Consider the following 26,491-nt stretch of genomic DNA (forward strand, 5'->3'; position numbering starts at 1 on the left):
TGCCTTTACTTGGCAAGACCAACAATATACCTGGACTCAATTGCCACAAGGCTAGACTGAGTCCCCTACCTTATTCTCACAAATATTAAGGGCAGGCCTCTCCTCCATTTCCCTACCACAGCAGTCCACTTTGTTCCAATATGTTGATGATTTACTGCTGGCATCTCAGACCGAGCTAGCATGTAAAACAGACGCCCTATACTTACTTGAAGCCCTGGCAGAAAGAGGGCACAAAGTCTCCCCTTCCAACTTACAATATTTAAAACAAGAAATAACATATCTGGGCTACATCATTGCACCAGGAATTAGAAAATTGGCCCCTAACCGGGTAGAGACCATTTCAGCCATGAAACTACCCCAGACAAAATGACAAGTAAGAGCCTTACTGGGAGTACTGGGCTTCTGCCGTGCATGGATCCCCTCGTTTGGGGAATTAGCCCGACCATTCATTCAACTAACAGGCAAAAACATGCCTGACCCCATTGAATGGTCCAAACCTTTGGACAAAATACAGCTGCTCGTTACTCTTTTGTTCTCGTGCATGTAGGAGGAACCATCTGTGAAGAGTTCAATGTTGGGGTTTTGTAGCGGGGTATCTGTTAAATCGAAGCAGGGTAGTTCCGCGTCATGCACTAAATGGAGGCAATCATGGAGATTACCTTCCTCCTGTTCTGTGGGGAGCAGGGTAGCTGGGTTTAGAGTATTACATCTCTCAAATGTAATGTGATCAGAGGTAAAAAGTTCAGCTTCATATTGAGCCAAATGCTGCTGAGTGAAAGCTCCTTAAGAGAATCGCAAAAACTTCATGGGGGACTTTCAGCAATAGTGGATGTCCTAGTACTAAATCCTTAGATCGTTTCACAAGTTCGACTGTAGCTGCCACGGCTCTTAAGCAGGGGACAGCCCCTCGAAGCTACTGGATCTAGGGTTACAGAATAGTAAGCAACCAGTCGATGTGTGTGTCCAAAAGGCTGTGTCAGAACGCCAGAAGCAACACCTAATTTTTCATGGATGAATAAGGTGAAAGGTTTCCTATAGTCTTCATGGTCTGAAGTAGTCTCCCTACAAGAAACCATCTGGGTTTCCCCCCTTCCACCCCCTCACCCGCAGCGTCCAAGCAGCTGAGCTTATAGCTTTAACTAAAGCTTGCGAAGCTACAAGGAACCGATCTACTAACATCTATACAGATTCCAAATATGCTTTTGGAGTCTGCCATGCAACAGGAGCTCTACGGAAACAACGGGGTTTTTTAACTTCAGCTGGACAACAGATAGTACATGCACCATTAGTAGCCAAACTATTAGAAGCCATCCAATTACCACAAGCGCTAGCAGTCATCCATTGTAAAGCCCACCAAACAGATGACTCTACAATAACAAAAGGAAACCAATATGCAGATGCAACAGCCAAATGGGTGGCAACCAAACCTCTACCTCACACCATCGTGACACCAGCCTTAACAACTAAACCAGAACTATCATACAAACAATTTCTAGATAAAGGGGAATCTGAACAATGGAAGAAAAAAAAAATTTCAGCAGTTTTTGAGCAAGGATTTTGGAGAGTCCCAGATGGCAGACTCAGCCCCACGATGTCTCCTTAGGTTAATTTGCCAAACACTACATACAAAGGGACACTGTGGCACACAAGCCATGGTAGATGCCATCAGGAGGGTATGGTATGCACTTGGAGCCTATAGTGAGGGTACAAGAATAGCCATACAAGCCAAACCTGCCAAGCAAATAATACCACCTCCAGAAAAGCAATTCATGAAGGAGGAAGACCCTGGGCACAGAAACCATTTGAAAAGATCCAAATGGATTATATACAGCCACCTAAGGCAAATGGGTATCAATATGCTCTTGTCTGCAAGGACCAACTAACCCACTGGGTAGAGGCCTTCCCATGCTGCCATGCTACTGCCCTAGAAACAGCCAGACATCTCCTCAAAGACATTGCGCCTAGGTTTGGGGTCCCCACCATATTGGACATGGATAGGGGAAAACACTTCATAACACAAGTCCTCACACATATATTCCAGGCCCTGGGCATTACCCAGAACCTCCATGTGCCCTATTCTCCGACATCATCAGGAGCCATGGAGAGAGCAAACAAAGAGGTGAAGACCCTACTGGGCAAACTCTGTCAGGAGACACAACTCTCCTGGTCACAAGTGCTCCCAATTGCCCTCTTTTATATCAGAACTAGACCAAGACAAGATATAGGTATTTCCCCCTTTGAGATCCTTTTTGGTCGCCGTCGCCCCCCCTCCCCCGATACCCTACAAGGCCTAGATCCTCATTCCCTTTGCTTAGATGGGGGGGATATGGTTCTCTCTTCTTATCTTACAGCCCTGCAAAAGAGACTACAGACCCTCTGGACCCAGAGTGCGCTGACACAGACCTTACCCCTGGAAGAAGCCCTGCATCCATATGAGCCAGGAGACTGGGTGTGGATCAAGTTCTTCACCAGAACCTCACCTTTACAACCCAGGTGGGAAGGACCCTACCAAGTCTTACTAACTACACACACTGCCATAAAGGTTGCAGAACGAGACTCTTGGATACATTGGACACATGCAAAGCCAGCAGTCACAGACCATAGCCAAACTCCACCACAATCAATCCCACCCATCAAACTCAAGAAAAATCTGGACACAGATCAATGGACGCTTGCAGCATTCTTCAACACCATTGAACCACATAACTGTGAGGAACCAAGTGCAAACGTTGAATTACACAAAACTGGACTTCCAGGTGCTGAGTTATAAATTATTATTTTTTTAATTTTTCTCTCACCTTCTCCGTTTTTTTCTTTTTTTCCCCTTTTTTCTTCATATTTTTTTTAACAGGGAAGAGACTTCAGCCATACCTTTTAGTAATTTTTGAGACTTGACCTATACCTTTTTTTACATTTTATTATCTTGTTTTATATTGTATGAAAAAAAAAGGGGGGGGGGGTAAGGAATCTAGCAATGGGAAACATGAAATGCAATATATACTACGTATTATTATCTGTAACAATTGTAACACTTGTAACACAAGCAACTGCGTTCCTGGAACCAAAGCTTATCCCAGAGAAAGGAAACGTATGGGAATATTTAGCAAGGGAAATACTCAACACCACTAACTTTTGCTTAGCAGGAGGGAAATCAGTCAAGGACATCTTAACCACATGCCTAATGGGAGTGGCAACAAGACCACATAACATCATTAACTACACCACATTTAGAAACCTTCCTGACTCCTACGAAAGCATTTTTAGCTGGCCCACTCTACAAAAACCAAAGACCACACCATGTACACCCTACACATTGCTGCAGTAACCACTTCTGAGAGATGCTTTAATGTCACTGGGTGCAGCACACCTAGGGTCATAGAATGCACCAACTTTAGCAACACAGAACTAAAATGCAACCACACAGAGACCATATCATTCTCATATAGTTATCTGAAGCTCCCACCAGGGTGGTTCTTCCTTTGGCTTAAAAGCCTATTCATACCTTCCTGCAAATGCCACCAACGGCCCTTGCACCTTGGGAAGATTAACCATGATTATGCCATCCTTACAGAGATGGCACAGGAGAGCCTTCCAAACCCTAGACTCAGACTGTGACTCCAAAGTCTCCCTTCTCACCAAAGCAGAATATGTCTCATTGGCAATATCCCTAGTGGGGGTACCTGGATTGGCAGTGCGAAATTTAGAAATTTGAATAGCCTAGCCTGTACCCTAGCAAAAAGTTTGAATTCGACCTCCCATGCCCTGGATGCCCTTAACAGAGAACTGAGGGAGGTCAGAGAAGCCACCCTGCAGAATAGGGCAGCAATAGACTTCCTCCTCTTGAAGCATAATTACTGCTGCGAAATATTCCACGGGATGTGTTGCTTCAACCTAGACAAAACCTCAACCTCGTAGAGAGGGACATCCACCACCTGAAAGAGCTAGCTCAAAATATTGGTCATGAGCAATCATTCCTAGACTTTTCATGGCTCTTCTTGTGGATACCAGATCTCCATTGGCTCAAAATCCTTATAACAACCATAGTAACTATTTGTGTCTTTGGAGCCCTCATGGGTTGCCTCTGTCAATGCATACCACCCTGCCTTAGCTTCCTAAAGGTCCCTCTCAGAAGAGAAAATCGAAGGGGAGACAGGCGGCCATGATGATGATCCAGATTGATCACGAATACCAAGTATACCCAGATACTCAATCAGAGACCGCCTTCTAGGGAAAAATAATAATGAAGGATTGTGGAAAGGGAACTTCACGAAGACAGTAATGTCACAAAAAACAGGAAAAGCCCAAGGGGAACATCAGGTCAGCCAGAAAACAAACTTACATAGGAAAAGGAATCAATTAAAAAGTATTAAAGAATCCCTATAGACAAAAGCCTAAGTAATTAAGAAAACTAGACAGATAGGAAAAGGAAACAAAAGATAATTTAGAAAACCCTTACAAACACAGGACATACCAAATAAGCAAAACAAACAGACAAAAGACACAAAATATAAATTACAAAAGGGACAGACAGGAGATTGCCACAGAACAAATATGAAAAACTATCTTAAAGCTAAAAGAGATTACAGAAAACCAATAATACAATCTGGCTACCCTGCGGAGTTTGCCTTCCACACCCCGCAGAGTTTGCCCTTCGGTGGGAATAAAGACAAACTCAAACAGGATTTGAAACATTAGGCACAAATACAAACACTCACACAAAATCAACTTACAAAGGGAGAAAAGGGTATAACAAACCAGGGACTTACCATAAGAAGCTAGCTAGCCCAGGAACGCAGACTTCTCGCTGTTCTCCACCTTCCTGAAAAATAAAAAGATCCAGCTTTCAAGCAGTTGTCCATATCCTTGCGCCGGAGCTCTCCCAGCGGGAAAATCGAATCCTCGAAAGAAAGGCATTTTGACACCTTTCAACAATAGGAAGGAGTCAACCCATCCTGGGCTCTCGATGCAGCATGGAGGAGAACTGGACTGCAGAGTTCCAGCTTAAGGAAGATTGATCTATTTCCCTTCCTGGGTGAGAGGTGCCTTCTGAAAATCTTTGCCTTTTGAGGCAAGAATAAACTCCTGGCATTCAGCTTTGATACCATACACCAAGAGTTTGAATTTTAACATACCTAGAAAGTCTAATTTGGTGAGCAAACCTGGAGGGTGTTTGCTTGCAAGCAAAGCAGAATTAGATCTGGTTAGCAGGACTTGAATGGGGAAGGCCATTTAAGAACAAGAAAGCTGTAGGCTGAAGTTTAAAGCATAAATACATATTCCAGGAGAAAACCACTCCCTGTTGCTGATAAGAATGAACAGATAAGGAGTAAAAAGGAGGTTAATCCAGAGTGTTAGAGGCTAGAATTAGCAGATGTAGGACAATTTATAGTTCAGGTCTGGGCTCGCCTATGGGAAGACTTGAGGTCAGGGTTTTTTTATTATTATTGTGCTCAAGTTAATATACAGGGTTATTGGTATAAAGTGAAATGGGACTCCCATATAGGAAAGATGGGATATAAATGTAAATATAAACACAAATATAATGTACATTTATTTTGTTTATTTATTAGATTTCTATCCCACTTTTATTACTTTATCAGTAGCTCAAGGCAGCAAATATACATAATGTTCTTTGGACTGATGTTTTCTCTTTCTCCCTGTGTGTGTGTGTATATGTGTGTGCATACCTGTGTATATATGCACGTGCACACACACATTTCATAATGCACAATTATGTTCAAGCCATGCAAAGTAGCCATGTTCCACTTTTCACACCGCTGCACTTTTTGAAGTACATTTTGACCTACTAATTTAGGGTAGAATAAATAAGTTTTCTTGCTGTGTCTTTCAACCCAGAAAGCAAACATTCACTCCTTTATTTATAGTGGCAAAGGTCTACCTCTCGCAGAGTAAAATGCACAGCATCCAATGCTATCCTCTGTAGGACTCCATATGCTGCTTCAAGAACAAGGGTGGGTTTTATGCAATCTTGTCCTAATCTTGAAGACAGTGAAGGACAACCTGTTCACCAACTGAACAGAGGCCATCAATATTTATATGCTAGCCTTGTTCACTCCAGATCATCACTACTATTGCCTTGTAAATAGCTTTTCCGTTATCAAAATTGCGATGAAAAACATCACTTTCCCACTTGACGAAGGACTGTGGCTTTGGGAAAAAAAATAGCACCTAGCAAAGATCTAAATTCTCCTCACAGTCTACAGTACACAATTGGGTCAACAGAATGAGGAATTGCAAGGTAGCGTATCTTTCAATAGGTGCCAAAAATGGCAGCTGTGGTTTAAGTTGGTCTAGGAGAAAAGGTGACTTCCTGGTTTTAATCTGCAGACTGTCCCCACTAAGGTCAACTGCTTTTTCAGACTACAAACACCATCAGACAATCTGGATAGTACAGGAACTCCAAAATTTAAAAATGGCCCCAATTTTCTCCTGGGCCCTGTCTGCAAGGACATTGAAATCTTGCAAGAGGTTTGCTTATTTTAACCTCCATGCTGCTCCAATCTGTAATCCAAATGGTTTACTAAACCCGAATTAATGGAAATTAAAAACAGAATAACTTCAGAAAAAGCCTCATTCCCATGACAGTGGATGTTCGGAAGAATAATCAAACCTCCATTCCTTCACCATGGGCCCTCCTAAACAGCCAGGTGTTCTCCCAAATAGTAATACCAACGGCATTGACAAAATCACTATCAGTTAATTGCAGAAGGCAACTTTACTCAGGACAGCTTACATCCCTTAAACACCATCAAACTTCCACGTCTGTCTATCTCTGGCAAGAGATCACTAGATGGATAATGGCAAATCCAGTCTAGACAGGTGGCTGACTATGCAAATGAACCATAATAATAATACTTACAAAATTGAGATTATCATCTTAACTGGGGGGGGGGGGCTTTTCCAGGAGAGCCCCCTCCAAAGGTGTCTGGGTTTCCAGTGCTCCACTGATGGCATTCTCTAGGCATAAGGATCCAAATCATATTTGGATCTCCTTGGTTCTGACAGCTTCCTGAAACTTCAACCATAGAACGTGGCCTACAATTACATTTTAATTTAACTTTAATTTAACTATGCCCATTATTTTTGCTGATCACAAATTTTCAGGGACTTATTTATTTGCCTAGTTGGTGGCCCTACCTACCAGGTGAAGATTTTACTCTCCTGAAACTGGAATAAAAAAGAGGCTTGTGATGCAACCAGACATAAATATTACTGTAGAACAGACAGTTAACGTTGGCAAGCGAGTTATGAAATCTAGAAAATTCCCATAGAGTGACTTCCTCTCTCTGACTTGTTTGAGTTAGAAAAATGATGGCTGTGAGATGCCAAACTTCAGCTAAACATGGCTATGACTTGTTTGAGTTAGAAAAAATGATGGCTGTGAGATGCCAAACTTCAGCTAAACATGGCTTGGAAAGCAAAATAAAATCATCTCAGTAGCAAGGGTGTTTGCTCAGGGAATATTAAACAGCCTTAAAGCTTCGTTCATCACAAAGGACTTTATCCGAACCAAAGTGAAGCAGTAAAACCAAAGCAGAACAAGGTGATGACCCCCTTCTCTCTGTTTGTATCTTTCTCTCACACAAACACATGCATTCTAAAGGCTAATTTCTTGCAGACAGCCTGTAATGCAGAACTCTGAACCAAGTGGCCCCTGGATTCAAATATTTGGCTGCTAAATTCACATCAAAGTGGATTTCAAAGCCTGTTCTTCTTTGCAAGTTTGGGAGATAATACCATTTTCTTCGTTCCATTTTTTCCTTTCCTATGCAGATGGTGCTTTCTGTTCTTCCTTGATCCTTTCCTATTGGATATGAGATTTTAAAATGTCCACTTAAAAAATGGAATCCAGCTTATAAATGAGGGTTGCAGCATCCCAAGGTCACATGATCACCCTGTGCCACCTTCCAAGCCGGCTTCTGACGAGCAAAGTCAATGGGGAAGCTGGATTCAATTAAAAATGAGGTGAAAAAAAGGTCCTAAAATTGGGGATGACTCATTTAATGACTTGTTTAGGGATGGAAATCCCAATCTCAATTGTGATCGTAAATCAAGGATTATCTGTATGTTTTAAGCTGTTAACTAAAGAAAAGTTTCAATAAGCAACATGTGACTTGTGTCCCTTGGATCTGTGAAGCCTTTATATTCAGGAGCAGTCTACCCTCAAATATCACTACTGGAAGCAGATCCAAGACATACCTCACTCAACCCATGGACATTTCCAGAACACCTGATAGCAACTAGTTGCTGGATTAAGCAGGTCTTTAAACTGAATTGGAAAAGTTTCTGATATCAATCAATCAAATCAATGAATCAAAGTCACACTTCACAAAGGGGGGTGGCTTTTAAACTGAGATACAATCATCAGAAAGGTGAAAATTAGTTTATGGGAGAGAAACAAAAAAAATAATAACATTAGCCACATTGTATATGGAAAACTTATACAAAATGTTTTATAGGTGGCATCTTCCTCCAGCAAAACTGGCCAAAATGTATAAAAATATATCACCCAACTGCTGGAAACGTACCCAGGAATACAGATCGTATTACCACACATGGTGGAAATGTAGAAAAACCAGGCTTTTTGACATAGAATTCAGAGGTGGCTTGAGATGGTAGGGCATAAAGTGGAATATAAACCGCAATTTTTCCTACTTGGAATCATAACAGGAAAAATATAATAAAGAGGTGATTTACTTAATAATACACATGATCACGGCAGCAAGGTTAGCCTTTGCTCAAAAGTAGAAAGATAAAGAAATTCCCAATGAAAGTGAAGTACTAAAAAAGATATGGAACTTCTTGTTCTGCAGGCATTTCTTGTTGTTTCTCATAATTCCAAATCTCTATTTCTAAAAACTGAAATACGAAGCCAAAAGAACCTCTCCCTTCTTGTGCATCTTCTTTGTACTTTTTAAGTTCCATTTTCAGTTCTTCTAAAAGTGGAGCCATTTTAAACAGTTTTAAACAACCACCCGATTGATTTTAATCATTCAAAACAATAACCAAGAATCCAGAAATCATCAAGTAATCCAGATAGTCCCGAGTTGTATCTTCTTATTTCTTTTTCGACTTTCTCTTCCTGGGGTATTTCAGTTAGAATGTATCTTTTGGAAGTCTTGTTGAGATTTTGCTGTTAGTTCTTTTTTAATTCCAGGTAGTCTCCTCCCTTCCAGATCCTGCCCTTTTATTCTTCCTCTCTCCTTTCCTATTTTCAAAAGCTTTTAATTATCCAGAAATCTTTATTATCCCTTTGACTTTTTATTTTCAGCATTAAATGCCTATTGATGTCAAAGTGGATTTTTTTTCCAATTTCTTGCTTAAGTCTCTTAACTGTCAGTATAGGAAAAGGAGAAAACCAAATCTTTCCCCTTTTCTCTCTCCTTAAAAATCTTCTTAGGGAACAATGTTATTGTTTTTTAACAGTTTCAATTCCAGGGTACCTTATTTGTTGCTTTTGCTGTTTGACCCGGTCAACCAAAACTTTCACTTCTTATCTTCCTCCTGCACATTCTTTTCCGGTTGAGTTCTTCTTTGAGGTGGCCATTTCTGACTACAGCTGCAACCGCCTTCGGGAAAGGGAGTAATGGCCAGCTGGGGAAGAGAGATGCGGCTCTCCTCAACCCTGCTGGCAGTCTCCCCCCTCTTCACCACCTCTCCGAGGTGGCTTAGCCCCAAAACCAGCCAGCTCAGGGCGCTCCAGTGGTGAGCACAGATCAAAGCCTCGCAGAGACGAGGTTTCGGTCTGTTGCTGAAGAAGCTCAAACCGGAAGTCTGATGATTGGAATTATTAAGTGTTGTATAAATATAAAGATGTATAAATGTATATAAAACATGTACTCTATGCCATAATATGTATGACAAACAGAATTGTCAGGACAATCACGCCACGCCCAAGTTTTTAATAATTTACTCAAAACTTTTGTAAAAGAAAAAAAGGTGATCTTCTCAGAAGATACAATCCCATCCCTCAAATAAATGTCCCACTTGTACTGCATAAAACAATATCTTTACTTTTCTATAAATGTTCTTAGGAAGTAAACCAAGATGCCTCAACTGCTGTAACCCCACAGGCTTCGGGGACAGGAAATGAAGCGTGCGACTGACAGCAGAAACCAAACTGGGATCCCTAGCTCAGACTCGAGTCTAATCGGCTTCAAATCGCGCAGCCTTTTCTGCAAGGAAGGCGGAACTCGCAGAAGTTTTGACAGGGACTTCCTGAGGCTGCAGCTGCTCGGATCGCCTGCCCAGGATGATGGGAACCCAGTCTAAGGCAGTTCAGAAAGTTCGGGGTGCGGGGAAGGACCTCTGCGCTTGAACCACCTCCTCCTCCTCCTCTTCCTCTTGAGAAACGAAGGCCACTCTCAACTCACCTGCCAGGAAAGAGCCGCCCAGCGTCGCTCGCTTCTCCGAAACCGCTGCGCCCGCCTGTTGCTCTGCGCCCAAGCGGCTACCCGTTGCGCAAGGGAGAGGCGGCCGCTGGAGACAAATAAAAGCCGCTCCTTTCAGCTGCCGCCTCCGGTCAGGGAGGAGCCACGGGGGAGAAAGGGGGCAATCGGAGGTTAGGCTCGGAGCACGCAAGCCGAGGGTTCCTGAGCGCGTGCAGAGCGTAGCTCCCTTTCAGGCCAAATTTTGCAAAGGCGGCGGGCTCGGCTGCAATCGCACCGCGCATCGCCGCCTGGCTTTAAACCTTGGGGAGGGGGGCCCGGCGCAGGTCTTGGCGAGGGGGAAGGTGGGTAGGAAATCAGCTGTTCGAATCCCCGACACCTTTGTTTCTTACCTGTCCGAGTCGGGGCTGCGCTGCCTTGCAAAGCCGGCAGGGCCGCGAGGTCAGGCGGCTTACCTTGTTAAATCCCCAAAGGTGCTTTTTTTTTTTTTCCAAGAGGCAACTGGACTTCCTGGCTTTTTTTTTCCCTTTGAAGAGGTTTCGCTTCTCATCCAAGAAGCTTCTTCATCTCTTGGATGAGAAGCCAAACCTCTTCAATGCAAAAACCCAGAAAGTCCAGTTGCCTCTTGGAAAAAGCACCTTTGGGACAACCTGGATGACTGAGAAGCTCCATCGACATACCTTGTTAAGTGCTTTCCTCTTGCCAGAGTTTTCTCACCAAGGGCTATGCTGCAATCCAGGACTGCGGCTGACACTCTGGAGCACTTGAGTTCTTAGGATTGGCTGGGGATGGGAAGGAATTGTAGTCCACCCAGAGGGGCTTTAGGAACATCTGTCCTGGGTAGGTTCTTCTTCCCCCAATTCAAAGCCCTCCAGATGTGCTGGCCATCATCGACAGCCCTGGTCTGAGGGGTCTTTAGTGCTCTCTGAGCTCAATTGATGTTTCATTACCCAGACGAGGAATATCATCAGTGCTTTATTGGTACAGGTCTGTTGGAATACAACTTGTCTCTGACAATGGCAGCCCAGGTTTAGAATTTAAATTATTTAGGAGAGGGCTTGGCTCTGTGAAAGGCGACCAATCGAGTTAAATAGGTAGGGGGCCCTACTCCGCTTAATTTGACAGAAGGAACTACTAGGGGGTCCTCCTTAGGGTCAAGAGGTCAATAAAACAGTCAATACTGCAGTTAAACCTCTGCCTTTTTTGAAGGGTGAGGTGCCAAAAAATTGAACAGTGTTTGAATCACTTCCTTGTGGCTGCCTTAAAGAGTGCAGTACTGCAGGTTACTTCTGCTGACTGCAATTTGGCAGTTCGATTCCCACCAGGCTCAAGGTTGACTCAGCCTTCCGTCCTTCCGAGGTGGGTAAAATGAGGACCCAAATTGTTGGGAGGCAACAATCTCTAAACCGCTTAGAGGGCTGTAAAGCACCGTGAAGCAGTATATAAGTCTAAGTGCTATGGCTATTGCAAGGGAGAGATCTAAGATCTTGGATTTATTGAGAAATTCTGGCTGATTGCTGGGACAAAAAGGATATTGGTCTAATCTCACCTATCTTGGATGCATAGCCTGCCTTTCCTCCCGGACATAGTTCTCAACTTTGGCAGCTCTGTTATGTGGACTTCAACTCCCAGAATTCCCTAGGCTGTCATGCTCCATGTATACACAAGGCTGTTTTCTGCACAATCACCATTCTTTCTTTGTGCTGAAAAAGGGTGACCTAAAGTCACCCTAGGACCTTTCATGGTGGAAGGTGGACTTCAACCTGGGCTTCCTTTGTGCTGATCCAACGTCTTCCCAACTAAGGCGCTATAGAAAACATTACCCTGATGAAAACGATGTCACTCCACAACTCAACTTTGATTCCTGACAAGCTGCCTCAGAAATCCTTCAGGTTTACTGAACGTTCTTGCTGCCTTTTTCTCCTTACAGTATCTGCACTCAGCATCAAACTAGTTGCTATTTTTAGGTCTGACTCCAAAAACAGGTTTGTTGATTCCGGAGACACAGAGATAAGTTTGAGGAAAAACTCCTGAAGCTCATGGAAAGTAACTGTGAGTGCATGTTACAGACTGATAATATATCACTCTTTGAGCAGTGAGTAATATATCACTCATAAGCAGAAAAGATATTTAAACATCTTCATTGTGGCATTTGATAACGAGGAAAAGTAGGATGCAATATAATTAATACACAGAACTGAAACAGATCTGGCTTTTATACTTAGAGCTACTTGACACTACAGTTGTTCCAAGTGTTCACACAATGACTTGGCAACATTTTTAGAATGGCTTTACCAGCATCTTCTCAAATAGACCTTCTACCTCCAATTCAGTGACTAGTCTGAAGGCATCCAGCTACCTTTTGTGCCCAGATGTGGCCTCCTTGTTCCTTTAACTATCTTTGTCAAACAGCCTACCATTCTAAAGGTGATTCAGATTTTCAACATGGTTGTGTGGAGTCCACCATTAAAATTGTGACAAAGCAGGTGTGGACACATAACTGAAAACATTAGGGAAGTTGAACTGTGCTTTTTAACCCCAGGATCCCAACTGTGTAGGATGACATAAAACTCATATTGGCTTTTGCTGTATTATCCTTTGATGGTTTTCTTCTATTTTAATCAAACCACATCGTCTAATTTCATTTATAATTGATTATAAATAAGATTTTAATGCTAGGTTTATTTCAAGGTGTCTCCATACCTGTGTTTTTCAACTATAGCAACCTTAAGATGTATGGAAGTTAAAGTCCATACATCACAAAATTGCTGAGGTTGAAATATCCATCCATGTTCACACACCTCAGTTCTTTTGCTGGTTGAGAATGATACAATCACACCATTTTTTCCCCACAGTCAAGCAGACCTTTTTTAAAATCACACATTTTGTTCCCTGACTATTACAGTTTATGGTCTCCCAAATTACTGTAATTAAAACGGCCTGGACTTTTTAAAAAGAGAGAAATATTTGTGGTGATTGACCTAGAAGCAACAACCGCTTGAGAGCACAAGAGGGAGCCTGCCGTCTGCCACCAGCATTCAACTGGGCAGTCCGGGTTGGCACTGTTCTCTTCTCATGGTGCTACCTGTGTGTTTGTACTGAGGCTGCATATCCAGAATTCTAATCCTGCTTGTTACCAAATGTCTCCTTCAAAGCTGAATCAATCTGATGGGCGCAAGCTACACAAACTTTCCCGGCATTTCCCAAGTATGTGTTCATTTCCTGAAATTAGGTGTTGGGCAAGACATGCCTGTATGTTGCACCAATATTTTTGAATGGATGTTTCTTCTGTTGTCCCTTCACCCAGCAAGATCCTGTTAGGTCCTGGCTAAGCTATTCCACCAGCTTGTCTTTGGAGAATTTGAACTCAGAGAGTTGCCACAAGGATTCCTGCCCATGCTTCCTGCAGTTGCAAAAGTCCCTGCCTCAGCAAAGGGATATGGACAGATGGGTGATAACTAACCTGAAGTGTGATGTAGAGTACATTTAATGAGGTAGAGTTAGCCGTTAAGGAACATACCTGGGTTTGGGACACATGCACATCAACGGAGGCCTCGTAAGATGTTGGCATTAACACCATAGAGCAGGGGCTTCCAGCCTTGGCAACTTTAAGACCTGTGGACTTCAACTCCCAGAATTCCCCAGCCAGCCATGCTCTCTGAAGTCCACAGGTCTTAAAGTTGCCAGGGTTAGACACCCTACCATAGAGTATCCTATATCTTTAAAAAAAAAATCTGACCCAGCAATATTAGTGAAGCATTAATCAAAAAGTGGTTACGAGTAGCTAATGTGGTACACTTTCCGTTCCTAGCTCCTTGCCAACAGCAAGGTAGAAATATGAAGACTTCACTAATACTTCCTTGGCAAAATAGAACAGGAGAGTGCGAGGGGATCATCGTATCCCCAGAAAGTCCAAAGGTTAATATAATTAGCGCAACAAGCCGAAACATGTTGGGCTTTCATGTCCTTTTTGCTGGTTTGGCAGTCAATTGTTTTTCTCTTTCCAGTTCCTTCTCCCGTTGCTGTTCTCGCTCTAGTTCTTCCTTCTGTCGTTTTTGCTGGAGTTTGAGTGCTCTCCTCTGAAAGAAGGAAGCATCAGAAAGCCAAAAGATTATATTTGAGGAAATCACAGCCTCGTTATTCTGCTATTATTTTTCGATGGTCTCCTAGCTTTTATTTCCTCTTCATGTACTATTACAAAGGATCCTGGAAAAAGCTTAGTTTTATTCTATAACAGTGCATCTGTTTGAGAGTTATAACCAGTCCTTCCAAACAGGTCAGTTTAGCCTTTTTTCCTGATCTTTAAAACACATGTTCATTTTCTAATGGATACTCTGTACAGTTGAAAAGATTCAAATCCCTTTACAAAGCCTTAAAGGAAACATTGATCCAGATCTCTCTCTTATATTTTGCATTTATGCCCACTTCTCAGTCCTCTGAAGTCTGCTAAATTCATTGTTATGAGGAGGAGAGCTGATTTCATTGAGAGAAAAATTCTATACAATCTCCACGAGCTGCGATTCTAAATTCTAAACAATGAGGTTTTTAAAATTACAGATGAATCCTAATGCCTACAAAATTTCTGTGACGTGGTTTGCTAAGTCAACTGACAGTCCACTATTTCATTTTCCTCTTTTTGCTGGAATGGTTAGCATGCAGTATTATAGCAGGCTAACCCTGCCTACTGCCAAGAGTTCAACTCCTCCAATCCTGACTGGCTTGTTGGAGGCAATATACTGACTTTGTAAGCTGCTTAGCGCATGAGTGTCAAACTCGCCACGTCACGTTGCCATCATGTGACGTTTTGCAACGTTTTCCCCATTCGCAGGGCTGGGATGGGCATGGCCTGCAGGCATCCGGCCCACAGCCAGCCAGTTTGACACCCCTGGCTTAGAGAGTGCTGTAAACCACTGTGAAGCAGTATAAAAAAAGTCTTTAAAAAAAGTCTAAGAATTTATAAGAGAAAGTTATTTTCTCCAATACCATCTATAAGCAAATATAAAACCCAGTCCAAACTTATGAATATTTCCTGAGAAATAATTTCACACTATATTAGTGGATGTAACAATACACAGGATTACAGCTTTATTCATGAGCCTCGGTGGCACAGGGATTAGAGTGCAGTACTGCAGGCTACTTCTGCTGACTGCCAGCTGCCTGCAATTTGGCAGTTCAAATCTCACCAGGCTCAAGGTTGACTCAGCTTTCCATCCTTCCGAGGTGGATAAAATGAGGCCCACGTTGTTGGGGGCAAGAGGCTGATTCTGCAAACCACTTAGAATGGGCTGTAAAGCACTGTAAAGCGGTATGTAAGTCTTAAGTGCTATTGCTATTGCTATAGGTCTTATATGCAATTAATGCTGAATTATTTTACAGAGAAATTCTGCTTTACGGCAGAGAAGTGCCCTTATTTTTATAATATTGAAGGCATGCACTCTCTGGTAGTAAATTCAATTAAACTTGGTATTAAAAGTTGAGATTTGAATTTGAATGAATGGCAACATTTCAAATACCGAACATTTGTGAAAATGCTAATTTAGAATGGGGTTAATAAGAAAACAGGACTTTTGTTTGGATCTGCAAGACCTGGATGAGTTAAAATGTATATCAGCAATGTAAATTTTGCCCACATTTTACTAGTCAAGGGAAATAAAACTCACTTTCAACTTTGATGTCTTCTCATGCAGCATCAGCATCTCTTTCCTAATGTTTACCAACTTATTGTGATAGTATTTTGCTTCTGAAAACTTAAAAAGGAGAAAACATTTACTGGCGATAGAAATGTATAGTGTGTCTAAAACAAACCTAACTTTAAAAAACAAGTAACTTGTTTCTTGAAGATACCAAAGTATGCGTAAAAAGCTATTCTAGGTATAATCCCTTTAAGGAAGGCCCAAAATGCAGTAAGAAGTAAACTGTTCAGTAAACTGTTCAGAGTCACTTAGTGAGATCTGCATGAAAAAAAGTACTAGGATTTAAAGACACTATAGCGGGCTAGAGTTCACTAAAAATAAAATACAGACTCCTTTTACAAACTCTGAAAGGCTACAGAAGAGCAGTACGTAACTGTCTTTTATTTTTCAACAATTTACTGAACTGGGCTCCTGCCATCGATGATAATTTCCATCATTAGAAGCAAAGTCTATTATCTTCTGAACCATATGCACTACCAGGGTGATTACACATGCCTAAATCAGTTTGGGATCAAATGGTTTCCGTTTTAGCACACGAAAACACATACAGTACATTCATTGTTGGATGTTTGCAATTAGTACAAGACATCATTGTATGTACAAAACAGTTCATGTATTTCTGCGAAAAAGGGGAAGTTCAACAGTAAGGATCTTCCAATGAAGTCAAATCTAACAAAAACACAACTTACCAGCATATTGATATCAAGAATTGAACTGCATTCTTTAAACTTTGAGATTTCTTGCTGCACAGTTTCTAATAGTACTTCTTGGTTCTGTCTGAAAGAAAAATAGAGCAATTTAAAAGGCATTTTGAAATCAGTGTTACAAAAATAAAGTGCTGATATGAAAATTTCTATTTTAGAAATTCTGAAGGCTACCTGCCCTCAAGATTCAGTAGCTTTCCCACCACCCATTTCTAAAAACATCTCCGCTTGATATGATGGATAGGGAAACGCAAACAGTGCTGTATATCCCCGAAATAAATATGGAATTTTTTTAAATAGGAAACTCAGTTAAGAGGAATATTAATTCTAATACCAGGGCTGGGGTTTGTACCATACATAAAAAGTTAAATGACTATTTTTTAAAAGTTACGTACGTGAGTTCTTTTAAGGCTAATTTTGATCGTTGTAGGTCAGGTAAATAGTGCGAAACCAGCCCTTCTGTTAGTTGCTCCACAGCTTTCTTATCTATGAGAGGAAAGTCATCTACCATGGCCTCATCAGGAGAATTATCAAGATCTGAAACAAAGGGGTTGTTAAAAACGGTAATGGAAAAATCTCTGAACCAAGAATTCTCAGAATTATTGCATCATTTTCAGCTATCCTAGTGAGAGCCCGATACTATTAGTGCCTCTTAAAAATGTGATACCTTTAAATGGAAAGCAATTATTAAATAAACAGAAACTTAAGAGAACTCTGTAGTCAGAAACTTTACTTAATTTAAAAAAGTTCCACAGATGTAACTGAAGCTACTAACAAGAATTCAACTAATGCCATTTTTCTTGACCATGGTGATAAAGTGACTAAAAAAATGAAAGAGCTACAACTGCATGCTGCTTAAGGTTTGACTAATTGACAATGTAAATAATTATTTATCCTGCATTATTAGCTTAGAGCTTATTTACAATAAGGACTACATATACTACTGAAACTTCAGTTAAGACACAAGTTGTCCTTGACTTACTTAGAATCACAAGTGGGACCACTATTTCCATTGCTAACCAAAGTGCTTGTTAAGTAAATTATGCCTGATTTTATGTTTTGTTGTTGTTGCCATGCTTTTTCAGTGAATCAATGCAGTTAAATGAACCATTATTAAACATCGGAACAAATGGAAAGGGTACCACATTAGCTACTCGTAACCATTTTCTGAATGCTCCCATGGTCATAAGTGTGAAGATTGGTCCCAAGTCCCTTTTTTCAGCACTTCCATAACTCCTAAAAGTCACCAAATAAATGGTTGTAAGTCAAGGACTACCTTTGTTTAGGATTCTGTGTATCTTACTAATTCTCAACAACGTGGACAAATCTAGGAGAAAGAAGTTCAATGCTTCATTTCATTTTTTAGGTGATTTATTGCCCAAAGGAATTTCCTACTGTTGTGGAAATGCTGTAATTAAATTAAGAACAGAAGCAATAGGAGAGAGACGCAATAAAGTGCGTTTACTTAACAGACACAAACCACTGTGCACTGATCGCTGGGTTCCTTGCCAAAGGATTGCAGAAGAGCCCGGCCCAAAAGCAAAACTACGGGTTACATAGGCCAAACATACTAAGCATTATGCACGCCCATGTAAAAATATATACAACATGAAAAAATATTTAGATACATGTATATCTTTTTATAAATGTTATATATTTGTGTATGCATATAAAACGGTACATGATGGGCGTGCTATATAAGTGTGTATGTGTGTGAGACAGTATCTTTGTGTCTCTATATACACACACACTCATATATATGGTTTCTGCAGTTTTTTAAACCCGACCACTCCCTCTGTGTGTGTGTGTGTGGTGTGTGCTTATACAGTATATATGCACATATCTTCTATCTATACACAGACACACACACAGACACACACACACACAATCTTCCTCCTGTACTTTCCTATTTTTTCACTAATATACATACATACATAATTTTATATTATTATTTTATATATAATGTAATATAATATATATAAGGTAGGGAAATAAAGGTTTTGTGTGTATACACACACACGCCCATATATGAATAGAGATTTACATACTGTAAACACACATACAGAGAGAGAGAGAGAGAGAGAGAGAGAGAGAGAGACCTCCTTGGACTTCAAGTCCCATCACCCCCAGCGGGCTTCGGCCTACCTCGCGCTCCAAGTCCACCTACCTAAGGCGGGGTCGTTCAAGGCTCCGGGCGGCCATCCCGCCTCCACCTCCGGCGCCTCTGCCAAGCTCATCGCCCACGCTCGAGGACCGCGGCTGGACTGACCCCGCAAGAAAGCCGCCGCTTAAATCTCCCGGCCTGACCGAGGCGTAGCAAGCCCGGCCGAAGTTCCTACAGGCGGCGGTGTGAGGGAAAGGCCTCGCGAAGCGGCTTCACCGGACCCTTCCGAGTCAACCGGGATCCCCTCCGGGGACGTGGGTGGGTGTAAAGTACAGGAGGGGCAGGCCTCAACTTCGCAGGACAGTAGGCCTTCCGGCGATCCGGAGGAAGGTAGAGATACGAAATTGAAGAGTTTCGACGCCCGACCTACAGAGGGGACTTCCGGGTTCATTGTGCAAATTGTATCTTCCCCAAATAATTTCTAAACGATTTTTAAAAAGTGAGCTGCCCTTTGGAAATCAGGGAGACGAAGGGAATTCGGATTAGAGGAGAGAGGTGCCATCTTTCTTAAAAAGTCGTTCCCTCTGGGGATTATTGTCAGCTATTAAAACCATTTGCCAAACTTTAAAACAATGTTGCTCCTCTTGTTATTTTTCCATTTGTTAAAAATATATAGTTTTCCCATGAAAAATATATCTATCTAATAGCTTTAACATTGTTATTTCTAAACATATTTATATTTATATATATATATATATTCATGATAATCTGAAACAAATATTTACCATACATTTACATAATTGTATCAATTAAGTAATTATATAAACTTTATGATTTCTGTGAGATAAGTATCCAAATACACACACACACACACACACACACACACACACACACATCCCAACAAGCACAATTAGGTCTTAGGTGCTTTTTATTTATTTATTTTTACCCCGAGATTTTTGCTGTTGGTTGCTCTGTCCTTTCCCCCCCTCTTTCTATCTCTATCTCTAAATAGAACCTTAATGCTGGTGTGCCATAGTACCTGGTTGCTAGGCAGAGTGGGTGGGTTGCCATAGCAACACCAGCTGTTCAGAGAAAGTCCTTCCCAGGCCCTTGGGGGATGCACTTGTCAGTTCCAGCCCCTCTGTTAGTATCTGCAGGGCTGCTTATGCCTCCCTGTTAATTCTGGGTGCCCAGGTGGTTTTTCAAAATAATTCTTAGGGCTGAGTTATAATAGTTTATTTGGAATTTGATTTTTTTTTAGAATTGCATGGCAAATAAGAGGTGTCTGTTAGATTATCCTATGCAGTGCACCATCCTTTTAGGTTTTGAAGGATGCTCATATATTGAGGTCAACTAAAAGGGGTTTGCCTCTTGTTCTAGCAAGAAACAAAATAGAGTTGCCCATTTCCCCTCAGATATATAATTTTATATATATAATTATTAAATTATGCAGCATAGTACAGGAAATTTTTCTTGCTCAGTTTGTGAATATCTAGGGGATATCAATGTTTGAATGAAGTTGTAACTACCTTGCATTATTGGTCTCTGTCTATTTCCCCTTTGAATGGTGAGAAAATCAGAACTATCAAAATATCAAGTTGTGTGTTATAACAATGGAATATTACAACTCCCTGTTTTCTGGTAGTGGCTAAATCTTGGCTCAGCTCAAAATCTTTAAAAAAAAAAGTTTGTAGGGGACTTAGACTTCAAACACTTTGAAAATGCTTTGTACGTCACAATTGCGTTTGTGTACTGGGTCAAGGGCAACTATATCCAGGTATGTGATTATTTAACAAGTGGGAGGGAATAAAAATAGGAAAATAAAGTGTATTTATTTATAAGCAGGAGGATTAAAATTCTGACAAAACCAGAAAAACTGCCTGTGCATGATTGTAGATGATTGAGAAGTTTACTTTAGTTACTCGAACAAAGCTTTATCCTTACTAATTTATCATTAAGTGTTGTATGTTATGATTCTTGATTCTTAACGAATGTACCTTTTCTTTATGTATACTGAGAGTATTTACACCAAGACAAATTCCTTGTGTGTCCAATCACACTTGGCCAATAAAGTATTCTATTCTAAAAAAATAATAAAATTAATACAGGGCCCACAAGCTTGAATAGTGCTGCTTAAAATAATGGAAGGCTTTCAAAGTTTCTACATCCAGCTTTGTCCTCCAAGAACAACTGTCCCAGATACAGATATCTCTGGTTCACATAGGCTGATAAATACAAGATGCAAAACCGTACTGTGGTTTGCTTATGACTTAGCTTACAGTGCAAAACCCAACAATTGTGGTTGGCCAATCTCGGCTTGTGCATCAGTATGTTGGGTGAGCCTAGTTACTTGTGGCTTACTGAATAAAACATAATTAAAAGAGGGCTGTGAAAATATTTAGAGACCCCTCACATCCTGGACATAAACTGTTTCAACTCCTATCCACAAAATGACGCTATAAGAGCACTGCACACCAGAATAACTACACACGAGAACAGTTTTTCCCCGAACACCATCACTCTGGTAAACAATTCCCTCAACACTGTCAAACTATTTAGTAATCTGTATTACTATCACTATTAATCTTATCATCTCTCCTTATCACCCATCTCCTCCCACTTATGACTGTATGACTGTAACTTTGTCACTTGTATCCTTATGATTTATATTGACTGTTTCGTAGTATGATTTCATTGCTGATTGTACCCTATGACTATTATTAAGTGTTGCACCTGATAATTCTTAACTTTCTTAAAACTTAATTCTTAACATTCTTAAAAAGAAATGTATCTTTTCTTTTATGGACACTGAGAGCATTTGCACCAAGACAAATTTCTTGTGTGTCCAATCACACTTGGCCAATAAAGAATTCTATTCTATTCTATTAAGCAAGTCATGGCTTGCAGTTTTATATAAACAAAGCCATAGTTAGAATGGGGGTACTTCTTTGTCAGTTTGGGGCAGGGGTGTCAAACTCCTGGCTTGCGGCCTGGATGCATCATGTGCTGGCCACGCCCACACCTGGTTTAACAAAGGGGAAAAAAGTCCCAACGTGTCAAGTGATGCTGCCATGACAATGTGACACCCTTGGTCTGGGGTAAGAGAAACTGCAGTGGTGAAAAACGCCTCTGTTTGCAAAGGTGCTTTTGTGTGCGGGGGGGGGAGCCATAATGACATCATACACAAATGACACAAATTATTACTGGCATATAATTTGCATTCAGATAGTTTTTGACTGACAACTACAATTGGGACCAGAATTTCCATTGCTATTCAAGGCAATTGTTAAATGAATCACACCTGATTTTGCAATCTTTTTGGCAAATCACTGCAGTTGTTAAGTGGATTGTGGAATCATGTGACTTTGCTTATTGGAAGCCAGCAGGTAAGGCAATCACATGACCCCATGACCGTTGTAAAAACAGGTAGTCCTCAACTTACAACTGTTCACTTAGTGGCTGCTTGAACTTACAATGGTATCAACTCCTAAAATATTTTTCTGGTCTTTTTAGAGTTGCCAACAGAAAGGGAGGGAGGAGCAGTGCAGCAGCTTGCAAACCGAAAGTGCATTCCATAAATGTTTTCAAAGATAGTAACTAGGTGACCGAAGTTTCTGCCATGCAAAATTCTAACTGGAGAGCATGATTGATGACTCTGGGCTATGGATGTGTCCCATTGGAGAATATGAATTTCGATACACCCAGGAGGTGGGGGGAAAACCAGGGTCAAGGGTGACAATGAATGATGTGTCTCAGAGTCAGCTACACCCAGGCAACACCGGACCTTTTAACTCCCAATAAATCCTTCTGAAGTTTTGGAAGTTTGGCTTGAGGCTCATGATTTAAATGGGGTAACTGCCAGAATCCTGACAAACGGCACTGAATAAAGTGACGAATGACATTTTTCACACTTACGACTGTTACAGCATCCCCATGGTCACATGATTTACATTCAGATGTGTGGCACCTGGCTCATATTTATGACAGTTTGCAGTGTCCCAGGGGTCATGGGATCCCCTTTTGCGCCCTTCTGACAAGCAAAGTCAATGAGGAGACCCAGATTCACTTAACAACCACATTACTAAATTAACAACTGGGGTAATTCGCTTAACAAATGTGGCAAGAAAAGTCATACCATGGGGCAAAGCTCACTTAAGAAATGTTTCACTTAGCAACATAAATTCTGGGTTCAACTGTGGTCATAAGTTGTAGATGCTACTGGCCAAGTGTATGAATTTTGATCACATAACTGTGGGGATGTGCTCCTATGTGGCCAATAATTTGATTTAAAAAATGGTCATAAATGTGAGGACCAATCATGAGTCATTTTTTAAAAAATATGCCTCCTAGAATGAGCATTTCCTTGCGTGAGAAAATGAGACAATTGTCCTTCAAAAATGAGACCATCTATAGCAGCCAGTCTCAGCTTATCTGCAAGAAGTTGATCTATAACTTTTAAAATATATATGTCTCCGAATAGATTACAGTGAACTATGGACTATTTCAAAATGCTAAAATAATAATAATAATAAAGGATCAGAGTGCTCTTGCATTCATTGATACAAGAAACCAGTGAAAGGCAGATTACGGTGTCCATTCAGGCAAAATAAATATCCAGATGAAATAAACTTTACATCAAAAGTGGGAAACTTCAAACAAACGAAGCATTTTCAACGTATTTATAACCGTTGGTGACTTAACACTGCAGTATGGTATGGACTGTATCTACTGGATTAGAAGGCCAATCCTATCTATGCTTATTCTGAAGTACATTCCTATGCACGTAACAGAATTTAAGTAGCCTTATGATTCGGTAGGACTTAAAGGAAGCTTATGAGTTTGTATACTTCTAAGCTTAATAACTCAGCTGGATAACTTGAATGTAAACATACATTTCGACTGAAAATGGACTCGGGATTGCAGTCTTCCCTAGAAAGGATCAAGGTTAAAAGAAAGACAGTAGTGGGTTTTAGAATATAGGGGTTAGACTGTGTTCATACAAGCTGTGGTTTCTTCTAACAGGGATTTATGGAATAAGCCACATTGCTTCTCACACTTTTCTCCTGACACCTTTTCTTTCCAGACAGAAGGTTGGATCAGGCTCTAAAGATCTCCCTGGCAAGATGAAAGGAGAAATGCCAATGGCAGGTTGAAGATGCCAATCATTGCTCAAAGGAACCGGGAGCACACACGGCAAACAGGTTTTTGCAGTTTGGGTTAATATTGCCTATTGTTAGGAAAGCTGAGCTATTTAAAAGGCAGGAAAGGCAAGGCAAGGGGGATTTCTCTCTTCCCATAACTGTGAGTAGCTGCAGTCAATAGGAAGCTCTTGATGTAGGGAGCAGGTAGCCAAGGCATTTGAAGCCAGTCACTGAAAAACCCAGACTCTCTGGGCCGGGTGGGAGTGGAAATGATGAAATGTATTTGAATATAAGTAGCTCGGGGTGGGCTGACTTTGGCAGTTTGGTTGCAATCAACAGCCCAACAGCCCATGATGAAATGTGCCCTATGACGTTATACCTACAATACCCCAAGGTTGAACTTGAAAGGTGGAGCGGGTTTCGTGAGATTTTGCCATCCCTGCGGGGATGAACAGACCTGTCCTCCCAGGCCAGGCCTGATTCCCAATTGCTTAAGGATACAATAACAAAGATGGAGGCCTTTCCTATTATAAGCTTAGATAAAGGTGGCAAGGGTGTTAATTATCTTTTCATATGGGGGTACGTGATATCTCAGCAGTTAAAGATGTAGAGCTCATCGGCAACAGAGCTGACAACCCGGGTTTGAGACCTGTTCGGTGTTTGAGCTCCCGTTCTTTGCTCCAGCTCCTGCCCACCTAACAGTTTGAAAGTATGTGAGTAGATAAATAGGTACCTCTTCAGTGGGAAAGGGGGCTCACTGGTGGGCCACGAGAAAATTTTGGTGGACTGCAGAGAAATCTCACAACCAGAGCACCCTCCCAAAGCAATTAATCCAGGCTGCACAGAAATACAAGGCTGCATCGTTCACCTGGCCCACGGGAACCCTCCCCGCCCACTCACTCCTTACTGGCAAACTTTCCTGCTAAATTTGCTATTTTTCCTTTTTCTGATGATCATCTGTTCTGCTGTGCCGGGAGATTTAGATTAGCTAGGAAGCAGGAAATGGTTAGATTTCTTGCTCTCTAGCTAATCTTTAGATCTTCGTCTCAGCACAGCTGAACCTCCCTTAGGACTGAAGGTTTGCTTGCAAGCAAATTCAGTGCAGACTCACAGCAAGCAAATTTGAGAGACTGAGATAGCCAATGGCAGATAGATAGATCACTGAATGAATCTGTGATTCTGTGAGCAACTCAATCTGCCTGCCTGCTTTGCCTGATTTTGGGTAAAAGCTGCTCTTTTTTTAATCAAAAATTCAATATTTATATACATATTTATAATATTTACATACAAGCCATGCCCAGCCAGTCACATGACCACCAAGCCACACCCACAAATTAGGCCATGCCCACAGAACCAGTTAGTGGTCCCTGGGATTTAAAATTGTGAGTTTGGTGGTCCCTGAGGTCCAAAAGATTGTCAGCCCCTGCCCTAGAGAGTGGGACACAACAGACAGGGAAACTTTTATCTTTTAATTAATGGATCCATTGAATTCAATACTCCTTATATGTACATTAAGATTTTGGGGAGTTATTTCATTGCTTTCATATCAAAAAAAAGGGGGGAAAAGAGAAAGACTGCAAAACCAATAGGGGGAAAAATAAATGGTGAATTGGTTGTTTAGATGTGTTTTTGTAATTGTCTCTAAAAGGTTGCAAAATATTGGCTATCACTGATAGCTTGAAGAAACCACACTTTTTATTTATTTTTTAACTGCAAGTTGTACAGAGAATGTGGTTATCTGGTGTTACAAACGTAAGAAAGAGTTGCCGCAGTATTTGCAAGAGGAGTGACCTTGCTTCTCTTGAGAAATTACTGGATGTTTTGTTTAAATCTGACATTGAAAACATTTTCCACATGTTCCACAATCTTCTTTCCCTTGCAAACATTTTGCAGCGAAGCAGGGAGCTAGTCAAAACCCTAAGTTCTAAGGGAGACTCATTTCTATCACATTTCACTGGAAAAAAAAACACTTGGCAAACTCTGCCTGCAGCTCCTAACTATTGGATTTGCACAGCTCCCTCCTTCTTAGGTTGTAGTTACACAGACCACCATTGCTGGATTCAAGACAGCACATTAAATCAAACTCAAACCAATTACAGGTAGTCCTCAATTTATAACCAAGATTGAGGCTGGAATTTTAATCCAAGGTGGTTAGTGATTCACCCTTGAATTTACGAGGATTTTTTTTTTTTTGGCCAGGGTTCAGCAAACTGCTGGTTATTAAGTGAATCAGCTGGTTGTTAAGTGAATCCAGCTTCCCCCATTGACTTCACTTGTTGGGAGCCAACTGACAAGGTTGCACTGGTGATCACATGACCCTGGGGACTGGGATGCTGCAACCATTGTAAATACAGACCAGTTGCCAAGCTCCCAAATTTTGTTCACGTGCTTATGGGGATTCTGTGACTTTCAGACCACTCCTAATTCACTTTTTTTCAGT

The 26,491-nt window shown here is 41.2% G+C and overlaps 2 protein-coding genes across 11 annotated transcripts in view; both read right to left on the reverse strand.

Moving 5' to 3' along the window:
• SQOR (sulfide quinone oxidoreductase) overlaps nucleotides 1–10,484 on the reverse strand; it is a 35,743-nt gene extending 25,259 nt beyond the window's left edge. For 5 of the 9 annotated variants that reach the window (XM_087941414.1, XM_087941417.1, XM_087941410.1 and 2 more), the window contains exons 1-2: nucleotides 10,395–10,484; nucleotides 4,767–4,819 (exon numbers count right to left, since the gene is read on the reverse strand). The gene's annotated coding sequence lies outside the window, so the exon portion shown is untranslated. The remainder of the gene's footprint in view (nucleotides 1–4,766; nucleotides 4,820–10,394) is intronic. The other 4 variants (XM_026709842.2, XM_087941413.1, XM_087941415.1 and 1 more) reach the window with 1 other exon arrangement.
• A 2,039-nt stretch (nucleotides 10,485–12,523) lies between these two features.
• Nucleotides 12,524–19,292, reverse strand: BLOC1S6 (biogenesis of lysosomal organelles complex 1 subunit 6). 2 transcript variants are annotated; one of them, XM_026709964.2, is made up of 5 exons: nucleotides 18,974–19,292; nucleotides 17,202–17,343; nucleotides 16,792–16,879; nucleotides 16,070–16,156; nucleotides 12,524–14,488 (listed from the first exon to the last, which is right to left on the reverse strand). In XM_026709964.2, exons 1-5 carry the CDS (start codon nucleotides 19,041–19,043, stop codon nucleotides 14,369–14,371), a joined length of 507 nt encoding a protein of 168 aa, XP_026565749.1. In that variant the 5' UTR covers nucleotides 19,044–19,292; the 3' UTR covers nucleotides 12,524–14,368. The 2 variants fall into 2 exon arrangements, with proteins under 2 accessions (XP_026565749.1, XP_026565750.1); XM_026709965.2 differs by having other exon boundaries at nucleotides 18,952–19,083.
• Nucleotides 19,293–26,491: the final 7,199 nt, after the last annotated feature.

Source organism: Pseudonaja textilis, chromosome 13 (genome assembly GCF_049901715.1).
Source record: "Pseudonaja textilis isolate UNSWEBS1 chromosome 13, rPseTex1.2, whole genome shotgun sequence".
Classification (NCBI taxonomy): domain Eukaryota; kingdom Metazoa; phylum Chordata; class Lepidosauria; order Squamata; family Elapidae; genus Pseudonaja; species Pseudonaja textilis.

Bases quoted from the DNA above. Each gene is read 5' to 3' on its own strand.
- BLOC1S6 (XM_026709964.2), bottom strand. From the start codon at position 19,043: ATGAGCTTGGCAGAGGCGCCGGAGGTGGAGGCGGGATGGCCGCCCGGA. The intron at 16,880-17,201 runs GTACGTAACTTT...TTTTTCTTTCAG, and splicing joins TTAGCCTTAAAAGAACTCAC to ACAGAACCAAGAAGTACTAT. The intron at 16,157-16,791 runs GTAAGTTGTGTT...CTCCTTTTTAAG, and splicing joins TTCTTGATATCAATATGCTG to TTTTCAGAAGCAAAATACTA.